This window comes from Spermophilus citellus (assembly GCF_964194105.1).
Source record: "Spermophilus citellus genome assembly, chromosome: 8".
Taxonomy (NCBI): Eukaryota; Metazoa; Chordata; class Mammalia; order Rodentia; family Sciuridae; genus Spermophilus; species Spermophilus citellus.
The window spans coordinates 110,753,778-110,771,544 of record NC_138189.1 but is presented as its reverse complement, the minus strand read 5'-3'; the positions used below and the strand labels follow the sequence as shown (position 1 = coordinate 110,771,544).

General features: G+C 34.7%; 1 protein-coding gene across 9 annotated transcripts in view; it reads left to right on the top strand.

Annotated features, from left to right (window-relative positions):
• Positions 1–17,767, top strand: part of BMPR1B (bone morphogenetic protein receptor type 1B) — a 370,882-nt gene that overhangs the window by 332,454 nt on the left and 20,661 nt on the right. For all 9 annotated transcript variants that reach the window (XM_081303652.1, XM_081303655.1, XM_081303651.1 and 6 more), the window contains 4 exons: positions 4,211–4,313; positions 4,813–4,915; positions 11,715–11,811; positions 12,726–12,864. In XM_081303652.1, coding sequence (XP_081159778.1) covers positions 4,211–4,313; positions 4,813–4,915; positions 11,715–11,811; positions 12,726–12,864 — 442 coding nt within the window. The remainder of the gene's footprint in view (positions 1–4,210; positions 4,314–4,812; positions 4,916–11,714; positions 11,812–12,725; positions 12,865–17,767) is intronic.

Below are 17,767 nucleotides of genomic sequence, written 5' to 3'. Positions count from 1 at the left end.
TGCTTTGGTAATTATTACTATTCATCTTTTTTTTTTAAACTTTCTAATTGGTAGAAAACACTTAGGTAGCTTGTGATTTCTATTCCTACTGCTCCATTGAATGCTGTTCTTTTTCTTTTAGGATTTGGTGGCCTGTATTAGTGACTCTAATGTCACTTAGCTCAAAAGCAAAGGTCCCGTGGTTCTTGCCCTGACATTCTTGCCATAACTCAGCCAGAGTCATAGTATTCTCAACAAATATCTAATGAACCACCATTAACGAAAAGCTCTATGCATTTCCAGCTGTTTTAGTTAATGGACTGAAATGTGCATGATTTAAATAGCAACTTGACAAGTTGTACACCTCTTTTGAGTTTACCTGTGACAGGAAATTTTGAAAACTTACTTTATTCCCTTGCATATGAAATTGATATTTTTGAAGATAGGATGCTCTCAAGCATTTGCTTACAAATGACCCAATATTAACCAGCCTTCTGAGATCCATTCTTACAATCACATTCAGACTAACTTTATGAATTCTAGCATTATAACTAAAAGAGGGAAGGATAAATATTGATCAGTCAAGAGAACTGTTATTTCTTTGGGTAGGTGATATTGAACATATTGCACCCATTTATATAATTATTTTTTGTAGAGACTAAATTTGAAATAATACTTGTAAATTTTCATTCACTTGATTGAGCGAAGCAGATAAACTTTTAGAAATTATTTCACAGCGATGTTAATCTTTATATAAAGATTTAAACTAGTTAGAGGAAAAGTTTTACGATAGTGCCTTCTCAGCTTGGTGGCTGTGAGCAGCCCTTGGGTTTTCAAAAGAGAGACCTGAGGTCTTAGTGGAAGAATAGAGTTGAAGGGACCAAAGCTTGGATGAGCCTTGTACACACTGTACTCACATTAAATCAAAATGCAGTCAGTGCAGTTTTTAATGACGTATGAAGTTTTTCACCATCTACAATGCTCATGAATGAGGATTATAAACTGATGTGACCAGAAATGAGAGGAATTAAAAACCCTCAGTCTCTACTTGCATATCTACCTAAAAAGCATATCATTTAGTCCCTCGAAGCTTTAAAGCAGGTGCACTCCTTTCTTGTTGGCTTATGTTCACTTGGACACACTGAAAAATCTCTTGAAATGGTTACTCCCTTGATGATCTTTCTAGATGTTCCAGACACCCTTTTGCTCTTAGAATATTGGTCAAATTTAAGAAGCCTTAATCCTGCAGAACCATCTGGAGAGTTGAGCTATATTTTCCCTGCTGTGACCTCATGTAACCTTTGAATTCTCACATTCTTTGCTTTTTTATGAATTTGGTGTTCCGTGAGGCATCCATCAGCAACACTCTGTATGCTCTCAAGTGCTATCCTGTTTCGTTGTGTACTTTTCTTTGCCTGTGACCCAGAGGGGGCAGAATTTTAAAAATGGTACATCTGTTGTTCTTCTATTTTTAAAAATTCATGATCACCACTCTCACCGTGATTCATCTTATATTAATGCATACATCTCACTACTTTTGATTTGGTTTTAAAATTATTTCTATTTTGATTTCCATTATGATTCTTCATTTCCTCTTCCTGTCACTATCAACACTGTAGGAATGAGGCTGATAATCTGCACACATAGAACTAAGTTTAAATAGGTCACCCACGAAGCCATCAATAAGCCAATGGGAGGAGTCAGTGGCTCTCTGTATGTGACATCCAGCGACCAGCTCCTGATGGTGGGCAGAGTTGATCAGCTTTGACTCTGGAGCATAGGTTGGTTTAGATTTATGCTTGTTTGAGAATTGAAAGCTCTCCTGTGATTCTCAAGCTAGTTTCCAGTTAATGTTCCTTGCTAGACAGCAGTTTCAGTGAGGAATTTATAAATTACTTTAGCTTGCTGCAGATAATATGCCCCCAAATGGCTCTGTCACCTTCTTTCTTGTTCTTCAACTAATATTCCTTTCTGAATTTATATTGATGGCAAATGAATTCTTTTCTCCAGAGTCTTTCTCTCTTTCACCATTTTTATATATTTTTTGATTCCTCTCTTTGCAAACAAGGAGGTGTACATTTAAAGCTTGAGTTATTCTCCTTCAGTTTTGTATTTTCTAGGGCATTACAATAGTACTTGCCAACATCTTTATCTGATTTTTCAATTGCCCTTTTAATTCTTTTTTTTTTTTTTTGGCAATACTGGTGTCAAGAAAATAAGCATAGAGGTTTGCACCACCACTGAGTTGCATCCCCAGCCTCTTTTATTTTTTATTTTGAGATGGGGGCCTCCATAAGTTGCTTATGCTGGCCTCAAACTTGTGATCTTCCTGCCTCAGCCTCCTGAGTGACTGGGATTACAGGCATATGCCACCACCGTGCACAGCATCCCTCCCCACTTTTTTTACTCTTATAAATTTACAAGTCCTTATTTTCAGTCTTTGATTAAAGGGAACTCATGATTAAGGAGAAACAATTCTGTAGATTTAATATATTACATTGACTGCTATAGCCCCTATGAATTCCTAATGTCAGAAAATTAGGATGGCTTATTTCTGATAGTTCCTGAATCTTGCTTTAGATAAGAAATGTAGGTTATATATCATCTAAGTATGTAGGAAAAGAATTTTAAAAACCATATGAGTACTTTTCACTCAAATTGTTTAAATTTCTAAGGAACACTTATTTATTACCTTCAGCGTCTATATGGTTTACATTTTCCTGGCAATTTTAGTGAATTGGCTAAAAAGCCCCAGAGAATTTAGAACATAGGCTATTGAGAGAATTTTTTTCTTCTCAGTAATATTCATGCATTTGACCTTCGTCTGACAACGGTATTTATCATTGACCCTTCCAAGCCATTCATTAGTATGTGTGAACTTTGCTCAGCTACTTCTTATAAACTGAGGCATGCTGGATTGCTTGAGGGTGATAAGCTGAGTAAACACTTCTAAAAATGTTGATGATAACTGAAGGGCTTATGTATGGCAGAATGCTGCTACTGCTAAAACAGAACAGACAAACTACAAATCACAGCTAATATATGCTCCAAGCTTCCTTCCCTGACCTTCCAGGACTATTGTCATCTCCATCTTGGACACTGAGCATGCATATGTGTAAGAAAATAATGGAGATATGTTTTAGTACTTTGATTCAGAAAACCTGCAATAGTGGCTTATGGCTTACACTGGGAGTCTACTGGCATTTATTACCCAAACTTGTGAAGACAGTAAGGTCTGTTTTCAAATAGTTATATTTTTACAAGTTCTTGTTTTTCATTTTAGTCCCAGGATAGCAAAAAATTATGTGGGAATTAAGTAAGAGAGCCTTTATCCAAACCCTGGTTCTGCAAATGTTTATCTTTCAACCTTATGTAAGTGTAGTATTCTCTCTTATCTCCAATTTCTTCATCTGTGAAATAGAAGAAATATTACTATTTTCTCTCTTGTTAAAAAATATATGACATTAGTGAATGTTAACCTAGGAAAACATAAAAATTAAAAATTTGCTTTTTTTGATTCTTTTGTCAAAACCCCTTCTTTCTGTTGTCTGCCCTTATCCACTCCCAGCATAAGCCCAGACTGCTTAAGCTAAACTTCTGGCCAACCCAGAGGCAGGGGAACCCAATGGTGGAGTCTTTGCTACCTAAGATGTGCCCTGCTGGACTGGCTCCTACCTGTCTGTAGCTGTCATACCTCAGTGATAATAAGTTTACTTCACTACCTCAGGCCAAGGAGAGCTGGCCTAAATGTTCACCTTCATGGGTTCCAACCCCTGCCTGCCTTCTCTCACTGACTGTATGACTCATGTTCTCTGAGCCTCAGTTTTCTCACATAAAAGGTGAGGATGGTACTACTTCCTCAGAGTTTTATGTCTTGATTTCTCCAGGCAAGTGGTATCTGTGAAGGGCCAAAGTTCATCAGTGGTATATATGGTTATCCATGTTAATAAATGATATGTGTTATTTGGACATTTTACATCCCGTTGCACAAATTTCTAGGTAGAGAAGATATTACTAAATGTTCCTATGATAATTAAATTTACTTTCACAAAAGGGAAGTTTTGAGATTCTCCAAAGTGTGTAACCTATAAAGATCATTGACTTTCTCCTTATTTATAATGAAGCAAATGATACGTCATGTATTTTGCTTTCCCTGAACTCACAGACTTTCTCCCTCTGCCTCCCCACCTATCTCTCTCTCTCTATGTCTTTCTGCTGGTTTTGCTTTTAGCACAGACGGATATTGTTTCACAATGATAGAGGAAGACGACTCTGGGATGCCTGTGGTTACTTCTGGGTGTCTAGGACTAGAAGGTTCAGATTTTCAGTGTCGGGTAAGGAAGATAACCTGATTTCATTTGTAATTTTGCATTGGCTGTATTTCTACCAAGATTCAAGTAAGACAAAATAGTTATTTTTCATGGCTAGCCCATTTTTAGTAATCTGGAAAGTAATTAAAAATTCTCATTGGACCAGTTCTCCCCTTTTTTTTTGAAATGCCCTTTTTAGTTTTGTTAACTTCTTGTTAGTGTGTCATTAGTTCATATTCTTCAAAACCCATTTTATCTAATTGCATTAAACCAAGACTTCTTCCTCAGTTTATGGACACTGATTATTACAAATATAGTGGTAATTTGATTGAAATGCAGAAGTTGCAATAATATACAATAATTTGAAATGGATTATCTGATACAAACTGACATTTTCAAGATGTTTGTATAAAATTATTGGATGTTTAAATGAGTTCTCTTAGTAATCGTTTCTTATATTTTAGATGAACTGAGTTTGAAATTTAGAGGAGGCTCACTAAAAGCTGTTTGGGTTCAATTTTAGGACACTCCTATTCCTCATCAAAGAAGATCAATTGAATGCTGCACAGAAAGGAATGAATGTAATAAAGACCTCCACCCTACTTTGCCTCCACTGAAAAACAGAGGTAAGGCTAGGATGACTTTCAGGCTGGCAAAGCTTGGGCACAGTAAAAATGAACATGGGAAGCATTTTTTCTTTTTCCAGCTCTTCTACCTGCAACATTTTCCAGAGCTGAAACAGAGGGCTGAGGCAAGATAACATCAGAGAGGCATGCAGACAGTTCTGGGGACAGTAGTTGCCTGTGATTCCACTTTTAGGATGTGTGTTGCTTTGACTTCTCCCCACTTCCCTCCCAGAGTCATAGTTCCTAGAGCTTGCAGGGTGTCTCAGGAGAGCAGAGGGAGATGGTGCTTCATGCTTACCCACAAAAGGTATTCAGAAGTTGTATTTAACTTGGAAACTACCATTTGGCTTCTTTGATTTTAAAATAAAGACCTTATAAAAGACTAAATAAAAGCTCATTTGCTGTATGACATTTCATTTTATCAATGCTAGAGTAATTTTTAGTCATCATATATCAATAGACTGTTAAAATAGGGATGATGTTTATAAGTTTTAACTTTAAAACTTATACATTTAAGTTTTGCTCATTGAAAAAAAGATATTAAATCCCAAAAGACTTTGTATTAAAAACAACCCCCATGTTTCCTTTCTCCTCTTTGTTCTCACACAAATAAATGATTTGTATTGTTGTGGTCTTGATTCCTAAGTATTATATAAGTGGGTTCAAGGGATCCTTCATGGTGGATTTTCTTTCTTTCTTTCTCTTTCCTTTTTTTTTTTTTTTTGTACTGGGGATTGAACTCAGGGAGCACTTAACCACTGAGCCATACCCCCAGCCCTTTTTATTTTTTGTTTTGAGATGGGGTCTCACTGAGTTGCTTAGGACCTTATTAAGTTGCTGAGACTGGCTTTGAACTTGTGATCCTCCTGCCTCAGACTCCCAAGTCACTGGGATTACAGGTGTGCTACATCACACCTGGCTGATTTTATTTCTTAAAAAGAAAAAGAATTCACATCAAAAATTCACAATTTAAAAAAAATTCAAGCAATAAGATATATAGAAATGGATACAGACATTTTTTGCTTTCCAAACTTTACTTTGGAATTCGAGAAAGAAAATGTAAATAATTGACTTAGGTTTGGTGAAAATACTTCAATAATAGAGTTAGATAATAAAGTGTGTTAGTTACATAAAAAAGTGAGTGGCTAGCTCTGGGGTGGGAGGATATCAAAACAGCCTTGTAGAAGTGACAGTTGAATAAGACTATACAGATGAACAAGAATTACCTAAGTGTGAGGAAGGATAGGCTACATGGGTGAAATTTAAAAACTAAAATGACCAATGTAAACAAAGCATTGTGCTGAGTATTATGTGAACTAACCCAATTTATACCTTACAGCAACTCTACAAGGTACTTAGGACTGATGGTCCCATTTTAAAGATGAGGAAATTGCAATATACAAAAAGGTTAACTTCATTAAATTTACACAGCCTGTGCGTGGCATGATTTGCTTTGCTTATTTTTCACTGCAGCACCAGCAAAGCAAAATACCTTAAGATAATATTCTTTCTCCAGAATGAGGAAATATGAAAAATAATTAGATCAACTCCAACACCTTCATCAAAAACAAAATATGACTCAGAAGCTTAGTAACACTACAGCTGTTGGTAAGAATAGAAATGAGAAGAAATGTCTGTTCTGAAGTGAAGGAGGATGTGAAGAAGTCCCTCATTCCAAAATTACTTCTTAAGTCACATTGATTTATTTATTTGTTACCCAGGATTGAACTCAGGGCACTCAACAACTGAGCCACATCCCCAGCCCTATTCTGTATTTTATTTAGAGAGAGGGTCTCACTGAGTTGTTTAGTGCCTTACTTTTGCTGAGGCTGGCTTTGAACCTGTGATCCTTCTGCCTTAGCCTCCCAAGCCCACAGTATTACAGGTGTCTGCCACCACACCCGGTTTATAGCAGCATTTGTTTATTTTTAATGACTACTTAAAGAAATGATAACAGTGTCAAAATGAAATAAATAGAAGCTCTTGCTTTATTAAGTAAGATGCTGATTTGGCTTTTGAAAAAACAAAATTTCTATAATTGAAGAAAGTTGGTGTGGGTTTTAATGTTTAAATATTGAAATTACTCATATACTACATATAGACTTTATAGAAAATTTTTCAGAAATAACCTTCTGTTTTGGAATGTGATAATTTTAATGTAGTTTCAGTCAAATTATAATACAGAATTTCCAAAGTTGAAAATTTTTTTTCTGTTTAATAAATATAATGTGCGCAGCTTACAGATTTATTTTAAAATGCTATCCCTGACATGCCAGAAATGGTGGTATACACCTATCTATAATCTCAGTGATTTGGGAGGATGAGGTGGGAGGATAACAAATTTAAGGCCAACCTGGGCAACTTAGGCCCTGTCTCAAAAAATAAAATAAAATAAACCTGGGGATGTAGCTCAGTGGAAGAGCACCCCGAGTTAGATCCCTAGTACAAATAAATAAGCCAGCAAGTAAGTAAATAAAATGCTGTCCTTTAGGTATTGCCAATTATAAACTAAAGTCTCTAGGTAAAGGCATCTAACTAGTGAAACATCCATATTCTCTTCAACAGATGGAATGTATGCTAGTGTATAGCATGTGAAGGGGAGCCCAGAATGGACCTTCTTTTGTGCAGGATGTGCCCTCAGTATTGTAGACCAGTATACGAGACAGAGCTCAGTTCCTTGCCAGAGAGTAGTGCTAACATTTCTTGCAATGCTTCACTCCTTTGGTGCACACTGTGTGTTCTTGCTGTGAATAAGCATAGGCTGTTGTGACTGGCACTGAAGAAGAGATGGTGCAGGAAAGCTGAGCAGATGTCCAAAGCCACTCAAACATGCAGGGGACCACGTTCATGATCTGTAACTAGAGAGTGGACTGGTCTGTGGACTGGCCCAGGACACCAAAGGCTACTAAACAGCCGGCCCCTTTAGTCCTGGTTTCTCACTCTGCATGGATCTCCTCCTGAGGTAGCTGCTGAGTGGCTCAACTCTTGTGGGAACTTGTATTTAGGAAGCTGTGGGCTGTGCAGAATTGGCATCAGGAGAGCAGGCTGATGAGAGGCCCAGTCCTTGAGCTGTGGCCAAGGCAAGGAGAACTCCTCTACCCTGAGGCCATTCAGACTTGGAGGAGCTGCAAAAAGGGGCAATTGTTAAAGTGGGTAGAACTGCCTTCCAACTGGGCAGCTCTTGAGAATGACACATGACTGGGTTTTGTGCCCATTGCCAGCTATGTCTCTGTCTTTTCTTACCAGTGTACATAAAATATACTGGTATTTGTCCCCCCATACCCCCCCAAAAAATAAAATAAAATAAACACTCAATTCCTATCTGGGAAATTCGGATTAAATTTGTGTGTAAGACAGATGAAAGGAATTCAGAGGTAATTAACTTATCCCCCCCATTCTCATACAGAAATTTGGATATAAAAGTTGTTTCTTAAATCTCCTTTATTATCAGGAGATACGACCCTAAACAGTTTTATACGTGAGAATAACTAGAATATTGTTTTTATTCTTAAGAAGAATTTAAATCTAGATTTAACTGTAAAAAGAAATCCCAACATATGATAAAAGTAAATATATAATGTTATTACTAACATTGTGTGTCAAGGCTATTCTTTTTAAATTCTGTATATTGTATTGATTGGATGATATCTCCCGATTATCCATAATCATTAATACTTAGAGTGCTTGAAAAGATATCTTTGGGCAAGTGATTATTTTCCAAGATCCTTTCTAGCTGTATGATTTTTTTTCCTTTTTATTTCATGTTGCAAATATGAACCACCTTCTAGTCCTGTAAACACAGTCCTGTCAGCCTGAGGAGTTCCTACCTACTCCTCTGCTGGGTCATTATTAGTGATAGGTGCAGTTTTGTTTCAAAGTTGCTGACAATCCATACTTGCCTCTTGGAATCAGTTAGACATCCCTGGGAACCTCTTGGTTCAGTTTCCTGAGTAGTTGGAGTGACAGTGCAGGTAGAAATAAGCTGCCCAGAGAGAACTGTAGGCTCTGCTCTTTTCCTGATAGGTATCTGGCCTTGTTGGCTTTGGAGACTCTGGCAGAGACTTGAATGTTTACATTTGTTAATGCTCTGAGCCCAGGTAATGGTAGATTAAAACATGACTGGTGTGACAAAAGGTGTATTGCTAAGGATCTCCTGTTCATGAGGGGAGACAGGGGGATGGACAGGGAGGCTGCAGGCGCTAGGGTATTGGGGCCAAAAAAAAATGTGAAAAGGGAGGTAAAACTAGCCTTAGAGAAAGAGCTTATTGGTAAGGAGAGAACCTATTAGAGCCTTTGCGGTCTCATTGTTTTCACAAACCAGAAAGATCATGAAATGAGAAGTAAATACAGTGTTCTTGCAGTTCAGGGTGTATTCTGTACTCATCATTTACATGAAAAATAAAAGACAAGGGAAGGTGAGAATTTTAGTAAAACTGCATCACTGGAATTAAAAAGAGTTTTGTGTCCTTATACTGAAAATGTGTTGTGATTATGTGAACCTCTGTAGTTGTAGTTGAGTAGCATTCTTTTTGAATTTCTGCAAAATCAAACTTTTCTTACTTTTAAAACTGGGAATACATTTTAAGCTAAGTTTCTAGTTACAATTTTTTTTATTTATACATAGGAAATGGAGGAAAATTTTACTGAAATAATTTTTGTTCAAAATTTCAGCCTGCTAATTTTAAGAATCTACAAATTATTTTCAAGATTTGCTAAGTAGTGAATTTTAGACAATGCACTTGCTATTGCACATGTTCCACTGCTTTAAAGCTGTCATGGATTTTGCAGAGTACTTTAGTACTTAAGTTCTGAACCCCTTTATCCTGGACTATTGGCAACATTTCTGAATTTATGAATATAAAACTACTTGTTTTTAATGTTCATCATCTAGTCTTTTGAGAAATAGACAACTTTCATAAATAGTCATATGGATCATAAATAATTATTAAACATATATTTTAGACTCTTAAGTAAATTATAACATTCATTTTAGAAGTATTTACAAGTGGATAGGAGTGTTATTCTGCAACTTTATATAGTTAAAAAATAATACAGACATACAAAAGTAAATAAATACAAATGCAAATATATGTATACGTATGTGTGTGTATACTGATACACACACATGTATGGGACACTAATAGAGCAAGAGAATTATAAAACAAATATAAAATTTTAACAATGAGAATAATTGGCATATTGGCGTTGTTTATTCTCATAGATTCTCTGTAAGGCTGAAATATTTTCAAAATAGTTAAAACATTCTTACATTGATAATGTGGTCTTTTTAAAGGATGTTTGACAATATGACTTGAAATATATGTCCTTTGACCTAATAATTATTCTGGGAATTCCAAAGAAATAAGCATTGACATGTGCCAAGACATATGTGTTTACTTACTATAGAATTGTATTTATTACAATAAAGAAATATTATAGCAAAATCTTTGAAATCTCCTAAACAAACAAGAGAAGACTGGCTAATTAGGATGTCCCTACATATAATAATATGTAGTCTTTAAATCATGTTTCAGAAAAAAAAAACACTTGTTGTTTTGGAAAATGTTCACAATATTATAAATTAAAATAATCTATAATGCAATACATTATACCATTTTTGAATGATTTTGCTTATGAATTTTTTTTATTCATTACAATGATACCAAGATGGCATATACTTAACTCTTGGCTATAAATTCTCCTGTGTGGTAATGAGGTAGTGATTTTGTTTTTAACGTTAGTTAGTTGATGCTTTTTAGTTTTTCTTCATATAACATATACTTTTTTAATGGAAAAAAAGTAACATTGGGTGGGATAAGAACTTCATCCAAAGAAATTGTTTGGGTGGCCATATTTGTAAAGATACACAGTTGGAAAATCTCCACTTGTAATAAAAGACAATAATAACTCTTCTCAAGGGTAAATGTTGCCCTTAACAAAAACAGTACTTATTCTGTTACTGTATGAGTACAGTGCACATGGCTTTAAGTCATTTTTCTCAAAATATGGCCCAGCAACCACTGCATAAAAATTACCTGGGTGTGGTGGCTCACACCAGTAATCCCAATGACTTGGGAGGCTAAGGCAAGAGGATTGCAGGTTTGAGGCCAGCCTCAGCAACTTAGCAAGACTGTATCTCTAAATGAAAAAGGCTAGGATGTAGCTCAGTGGTACAGTGCTCTTGCCTTCAGTCCCCAGTACCAACCAGCCAACCAACAAACAAAAACCCATACACACACAGTCAGTAAATGTAAATATGCATTTGTATTGAATGTCTTTCTGTCATTCTTACTCATACAAAGTTTGAGAAAACAAGCATTAAGTAAATCTGGTTTGTCAAGAATGAGAGTTAAGACAAAGTTAATATGTTTCGTGTATTTTTATATTATAAATTTTATATTATATATACTTAATAATATATAATATCATTTAAAAGTTTCACATATTCTTTGGCAAGAACACATTCATTCTTTTATGGTGTGTTTCCATTTGTAAAAAAATTGTATTCATGAAGGACATCCATTTGCTTTTGTCCTGTTCTCTCCATGCGTTTATCCTGTGCCAAGTCGGTTCCTTCCAGAGAGGAAATGTGTGCTGTTGAAATGTGTCTACATGAAGGATGATTGACATAAGTCAAACATGTAGTTTTGAGTGTCTGTGTATTTTTAATCAATTGTCATGCTAAAAGTGTTTTCATATCTTGGATATATTGCTTATTAGCAAGTACTTTTGAGAAAAAGTTATTTCCTCATTTTAAGTAAAAATATCCTCCATATCATGACTCTCTTTTTAATTTCAGATTTTGTTGATGGACCTATACACCACAAGGCCTTACTTATATCTGTGACTGTCTGTAGTTTGCTATTGGTCCTTATCATTTTATTTTGTTACTTCAGGTAAGGTTCTAACATGTAGATATAGAATTTGGCATTCATAGTACCTTTCATAAACTAATATTCTACCATTTTTTTTTCTGTTGATCTTCTTCATTGAAGCTTTCCTTGGTCTAATTGGATTTTAGACTTAAAATATTTGAAACTATTGACAAATATTTATCCCAAGGAAGTTATAAATAGGTACCCAACTCATTTCCACTTCAGACATCAAAACTATTCTTATAAATATTTCACCTCTAAGGAAATCAGGGGAGTTCCAGGACTGATTACTTCTCAGGTTGATTCTAAGTAAAGCAAGGACTACGCTGAACTTTGAGTAGTTCAATTTATTCCATATTTCTTGAGCTAAAAATTTCTCATGTAAAAGATTTTTAAATATAATTTATAGAATAAATGTTAAAATAAAAAGTTGTTATAATAATGTATGACAGCTACAAACTATTTTCAGTCATCTAAGAACTTATTTTCTAGTTTATGAAATATGAAAGATCTTTATACCCATGTCATTTGTCTTTTGGGCAATTTAATATTCATTTATGATACTCTGCAAATGTGTCAATGAATGGATTCAAATAAATTCATGTTATAATTGAAAACATTATAATTAAAAGGAAAATAACTTAGGGAATAAATATTGAAACTATGTGGAAATATTAACAGAATATAGACGTGCAGTTGAAAGAAGCAGAAAAATTGTAAATGGTTGACACTGTGTAAAAAACATGAAGTTTATTTTAAAAAAATCAGCCAAATTTAAGATTTGTATTTTAGAAACCGTAACTAGGGGCAACACTTGATCTTGTCTTGCATTTTTATGATAAAATCAAACCTGCTGTGATTAGTGTTTATCTGCAATGCTTTATCTGTGTCAGTACATTTCAGTTTCTAAAATTATCCCAATCGTCTATCCTTAGGTATAAAAGACAAGAAACCAGACCTCGGTACAGCATTGGGCTGGAACAGGATGGAACTTACATTCCTCCTGGAGAATCCCTGAGAGACTTAATTGAGCAGTCTCAAAGCTCAGGAAGTGGATCAGGCCTCCCTCTGCTGGTATGAGAAGAACATATCTTGAAAGGAAATGTCAATAAATATAGGGTTTCATTTTACTGAAATAGATAGGACAGTGGAGAAGGAGAACGCTTTAGGCAGTCGATTGGACATCAGATTTCAGATGCAGGGCTTCCTGATAACATTTTGACATATTGAGGGTAAGGTGATTGTTTTTTAATGAAAGTGTATGGTTACAACCTAGACCCTCAGACATCTTTCTGATACAGAGCAGATTAGAAAACATAAAACGTGGGACTATCTTCCCTCTGTTTTCATTGAGGATAGCATTACAGCACTTTGGCCTGGCTATTGAAGGCAAAAGTATTACAACCAATTGGGATCTGAGCACTTCTACAAAGGAAGAAGGCTGCATTTCAGCCACAGAGTTCATGTTTCAGGTTGAGATCTTAGCTTTTCTATTCAGGAGAGGTTTGATTTTCCAATGGTGAGTATTGCCAGTCTGGACAAGCATATATATACCAAATTCCAGGCACTTGCTTTAATGAGAAAAATATTTGGTTCTTTTATGAACCATGAAGAAAGATAGTTGGGATTCATGATATAAATAATTCTCCTGAGGAATGATCTGGTTCTGACTTTGGATATCTTATTTACTTTATTCATCTGATGGCCTTTGATTTACTACTATGAGTAATAATTTTGAGACCAGGCAGAAAATAACTGATGGAGCTCTTTCAGCCTTCCCAAATCTTTGATCCTGCTAGGTTCTTTCCCTGGATATGACATTATAATACCCAGTGCTGCTCCTGGGTCTTCTTTCTTGGCTTGATACCCATTGCGCCTAAGCTCAGCCTGCCTGCCCACCCTCTCCTACCTCCCTTCCCTACCTGCATCCTGAACTTAACTTCACCTTTGAGTAATTTCTTTCTTTCTTTCTTTCTTTTTTAAGAAAATTCTCTTTAATGGTCCAAGTTTAAAGTGGAAATTCTGGTATACATTATTATTACCACAAACAGAAACAGCCTATAAACAGATATGCACAGATTCATGGCAAGTTTTAGTTACAAAAGAGGTGGAAGAATTTTCTTGACAGTTCTTTATGTAATTCAAAGTAAATAAAATTAAAATCTTGCAAGCCAGTACAAATATTATTGCAATTGGTATTTTAATTATCATGCATTTACTACACTAGAAAGGAAAAAACCCACTTTTACCCACTATCCAAAAAAAGAATTAAATAATTTTTAAATGACTGTTTTACTCAAAAGGGAATAGGAATGAAATGGTAAAGTTAAAAAAAAACCAAAAAACTCCATTTCAGGATGGGGTGGTAGCTCAGTAGTAGAGTGCTTGCCTAGCATGTGTGAGGCACTGGGTTTGATCCTCAGCTCCACATTAAAAAAAAAAAAAATAAAATAAAGGTATTGTGTTCATCTACCATAAATAAATAAATAAATAAATAAATAAATAAATAGCTATTACATTTGTGCCAGTATCATCTAAATTAAGAGTGCAGTATCTTTCAGACATATCACTAATAAAAACAAACTACAGATATTTGAAAAGTTGTACTATCATGAACAAAATACTTCATAGACATTTTTAACCTTTGAGCAATTAAAATATTTCCTTTGTCCTCTCACATAAAAGGGGGAATTTGTTAATAAAATAATTAATATTTCTATGTATATAGTGCTTTCAAAACTACCACATCATTTTAATATATATACACACATATATACATATATATCATAGTGATATATATGTGTATATATGTCATTATTTTAATATATATACATATATATATATATACATATATAGCATAATGATATATGTGTGTATATGTCATTATTAACTGAAATTTACAGATAAGAAAGCTGAGACCAGTGATCAGACATTCAGAATTTGGTGGAGCTGAAACCTAAATTAAGAACTTCCAGGTCTACACTTCATATAATTTATATTACACCCAAAGAGAAGGAACATTTTTATTTGTTGGTATTTTATATATGAAAAATCTCTGCATTTAAGGAAGATAAACATCATCTTGCCACCAATGTAAATTCTCCATATATAAAGCAACATATTTTTATTTTTCTCTGACCTGTACTTGAAATTTGTTTTTGTCAATAACTATCATTTTTTTTAACACAATGACCTTTCTGTAATTACTTCTTAAAAACCAGGTATGTCCACATCTTCACAAATGTAAGCTCTTTATGGAACACTCCTCCAACTTATGGCCAAGGCCTACTTCACATTTTATCTCTCACAACTTATCAGTTACCCAAGAATGAGCCAATTTATTTTGTCTTTTATCATAATATTTTCCTTTTAATACTAATATGGCTGCTTAAAATAAGGTTACAATTAATGTTAATGTATCTGTGTGTTTTGGTGACCTGGGTCCTGTTTGAAGGTGGAGATTATATTTTGTTCACTTTGAATCCCCAGTAGAATGTCTGATTCATTAAGGGGCTGCTCAGTCATTTGTTTTAGAAAGCTTTTGGTTCCTACTTTTGCAGTCTATAAGGATACTGTTTCTATAATCAAGATACCAGAATAATGACATTTTCATTATATCATACAATTATTAGGCATACAAATCCTCAAGCCACATTGCCTGGGTTGTCTAGTCTAGACAATGGCCTTTATATATATTCCAATTTAATCTTCATTCTAATCCTGTGATGTAATAGAGCTAAGTGTCACTTAATGACAGGGACAGATTGTGAGGAATGCATCACTAGATGATATCATTGTATGAACATTACAGAGTGTTCTTATACAAACTAAGGAAGCTCTTCCATCAGTAGGCAAATTCATTGTCTTACGGAATCATCATTACATATGCAGTCTGTCATTGACCAAAACCTTGATAAACAGCACATGACTGTACTAGAAATATATCCTTGCATTTCACATCAGGGGATACAACAGAAATAGGCCAACTAATTGGTGTATGAAAAAGTAAGGATTTAAACCCAGATGATGGGACCCAGTCAGGATTTGAACCTAAAATCTGTGCTTTTAACCTTTGGAAGATAGGAAGCAAATGTTCAATAAGTCAAAGAAATGCATTTGATAGGAGAAATAAGGAAGGAGGGTTCTATAAAATCCTGTCAGTAAAAAATAAAATAAAATAAACAAAGTCTCAGCATTACAACTTTAATATCTGGTTTTAGGATTTGGTTTTTCAGATTAAAATATGCTGAAGTATATGGTCTTTTCTCCATATATTGTTGTATAAATGAATATCTCACCTTAGTACAGGTTTGCTGTTTATCTCATTAATGGAAGAAAAATTCATGCCTTAACACATATGTGGACCTAATGTTTACCAGATGATTTTATATCCTTTAATTTGGGGTCCTCTCTTTTTTTTAACATAAAATATCTATTTCTTTCTTCCTTAAAGAGAAGGAATATCAGAGTTGTTGAAAGAATTAAGATAGTGTATGTTTCTGTTCTCTGTGTGTGATGCATATGTATTCACACCACACATCACAATTCCTGGCATATTATTTAACATACATATAGTATGTATTTAATAAGTAATAACTTATTGTTACTTATATTCTATATTTTTGATTTTGTAAAGGAGCACAAGGTAATTTTTCTAACTGAACATTAAAGCTCTTTAGTGAGGAGTCTTGTGAAAATCTTTCCCATAGATATTATTAACACAGCCTTATTAAGTGAAGTATTTTAAGCCACATAGTTGTTTGTAGAGGTAGGTGTGTGTGTGTGTGTGTGTTTTGCTCATTTAGAGACACAGGAGAGAGTAGGCAACATTATTAACAGATACGTATTTTTGGCCGTCCATATGGTACATGGATTTAAACATTAGACACTATCAGATCATTAAGTAAGATGCTAATCCTGGAATAGTTATAGCTCTTTATAAATCCTTATACATTCACTTGTATCCAGTGCACATGAAATAATTCTTCTTTGGAATCACAGTTACTCTGATTTATATGTAAGATGAAATCAACTAGTAAACAGAAAAGGTCTCTCTTGGTTCACATTTTAGAGATTTCAGTCAGTTAGCCCTGTTACTTCAGGCTTGTGGTAGCACATCATGACAGGAGTGCCTGAACTGCCCATCTCATGGTCAGGAAGTAAAAGAGAGAGAAAAGAAGAGTCCATGCTCCACAATCCCCTCTGAAGGCACACTTCCAGTTACCTCAGTTCCTCTCAGTAGGCCTCATCGGTTAAAAGTTTCCACCTCCTCCCAATAGCACCAAATTGACCTTTGAGGGGCACTTAAGATCTAAACTATAGCAAGATATTTTATGTATACACCCAACTTTCAAATATTGATGTCTACCAATATAATATAGAATGAAAATGTAAGTACAAAGAGACCAGAAATATTTGCTAAATCAAATAAAAACTCAAATTTTAGTTTTTAAAATTGTCAAGTTATATTTTCATGCCCTTAGATGTTATAATCCCAAAATATAAGTGCATTTTAAATTCCTGAATGTTAATTTATTATCTTGAAGATAAGTTGGTCCTAGTTTATCAGGCTTTGCCAATGCTGTCAGTACTTTCATTAAAGAAGATGTATCATCACTAGAAAAGAAGCAGATGCAAAACTGTTTATGTTAGGGAATATTCACAGATTTACATAAGCAATGTTTTGTAACATCTATAAATCGAGTACAATATCTCTTTAATAGATGTGGCAAGTTTCCTGTCAAGTGAGTAATTAAACTGCTTATGTATTTGGCTCCCAGCTGCTCAGTGCTCTTGAAGCTCCTGTCAAACGGTTTGGGGATGGAGGTATACCAAAGGTTTCCTTGCATAACACATTTGGCTGCTAAATGGAGGGCGACTGCTTATGTGTACATACTTGCTTGCTTATTTCCATTTGGCTTCATGGTTTTATAGTATGTCAGTAATTCTCTTTATTTTAAATTCTTTTAAAGAAACA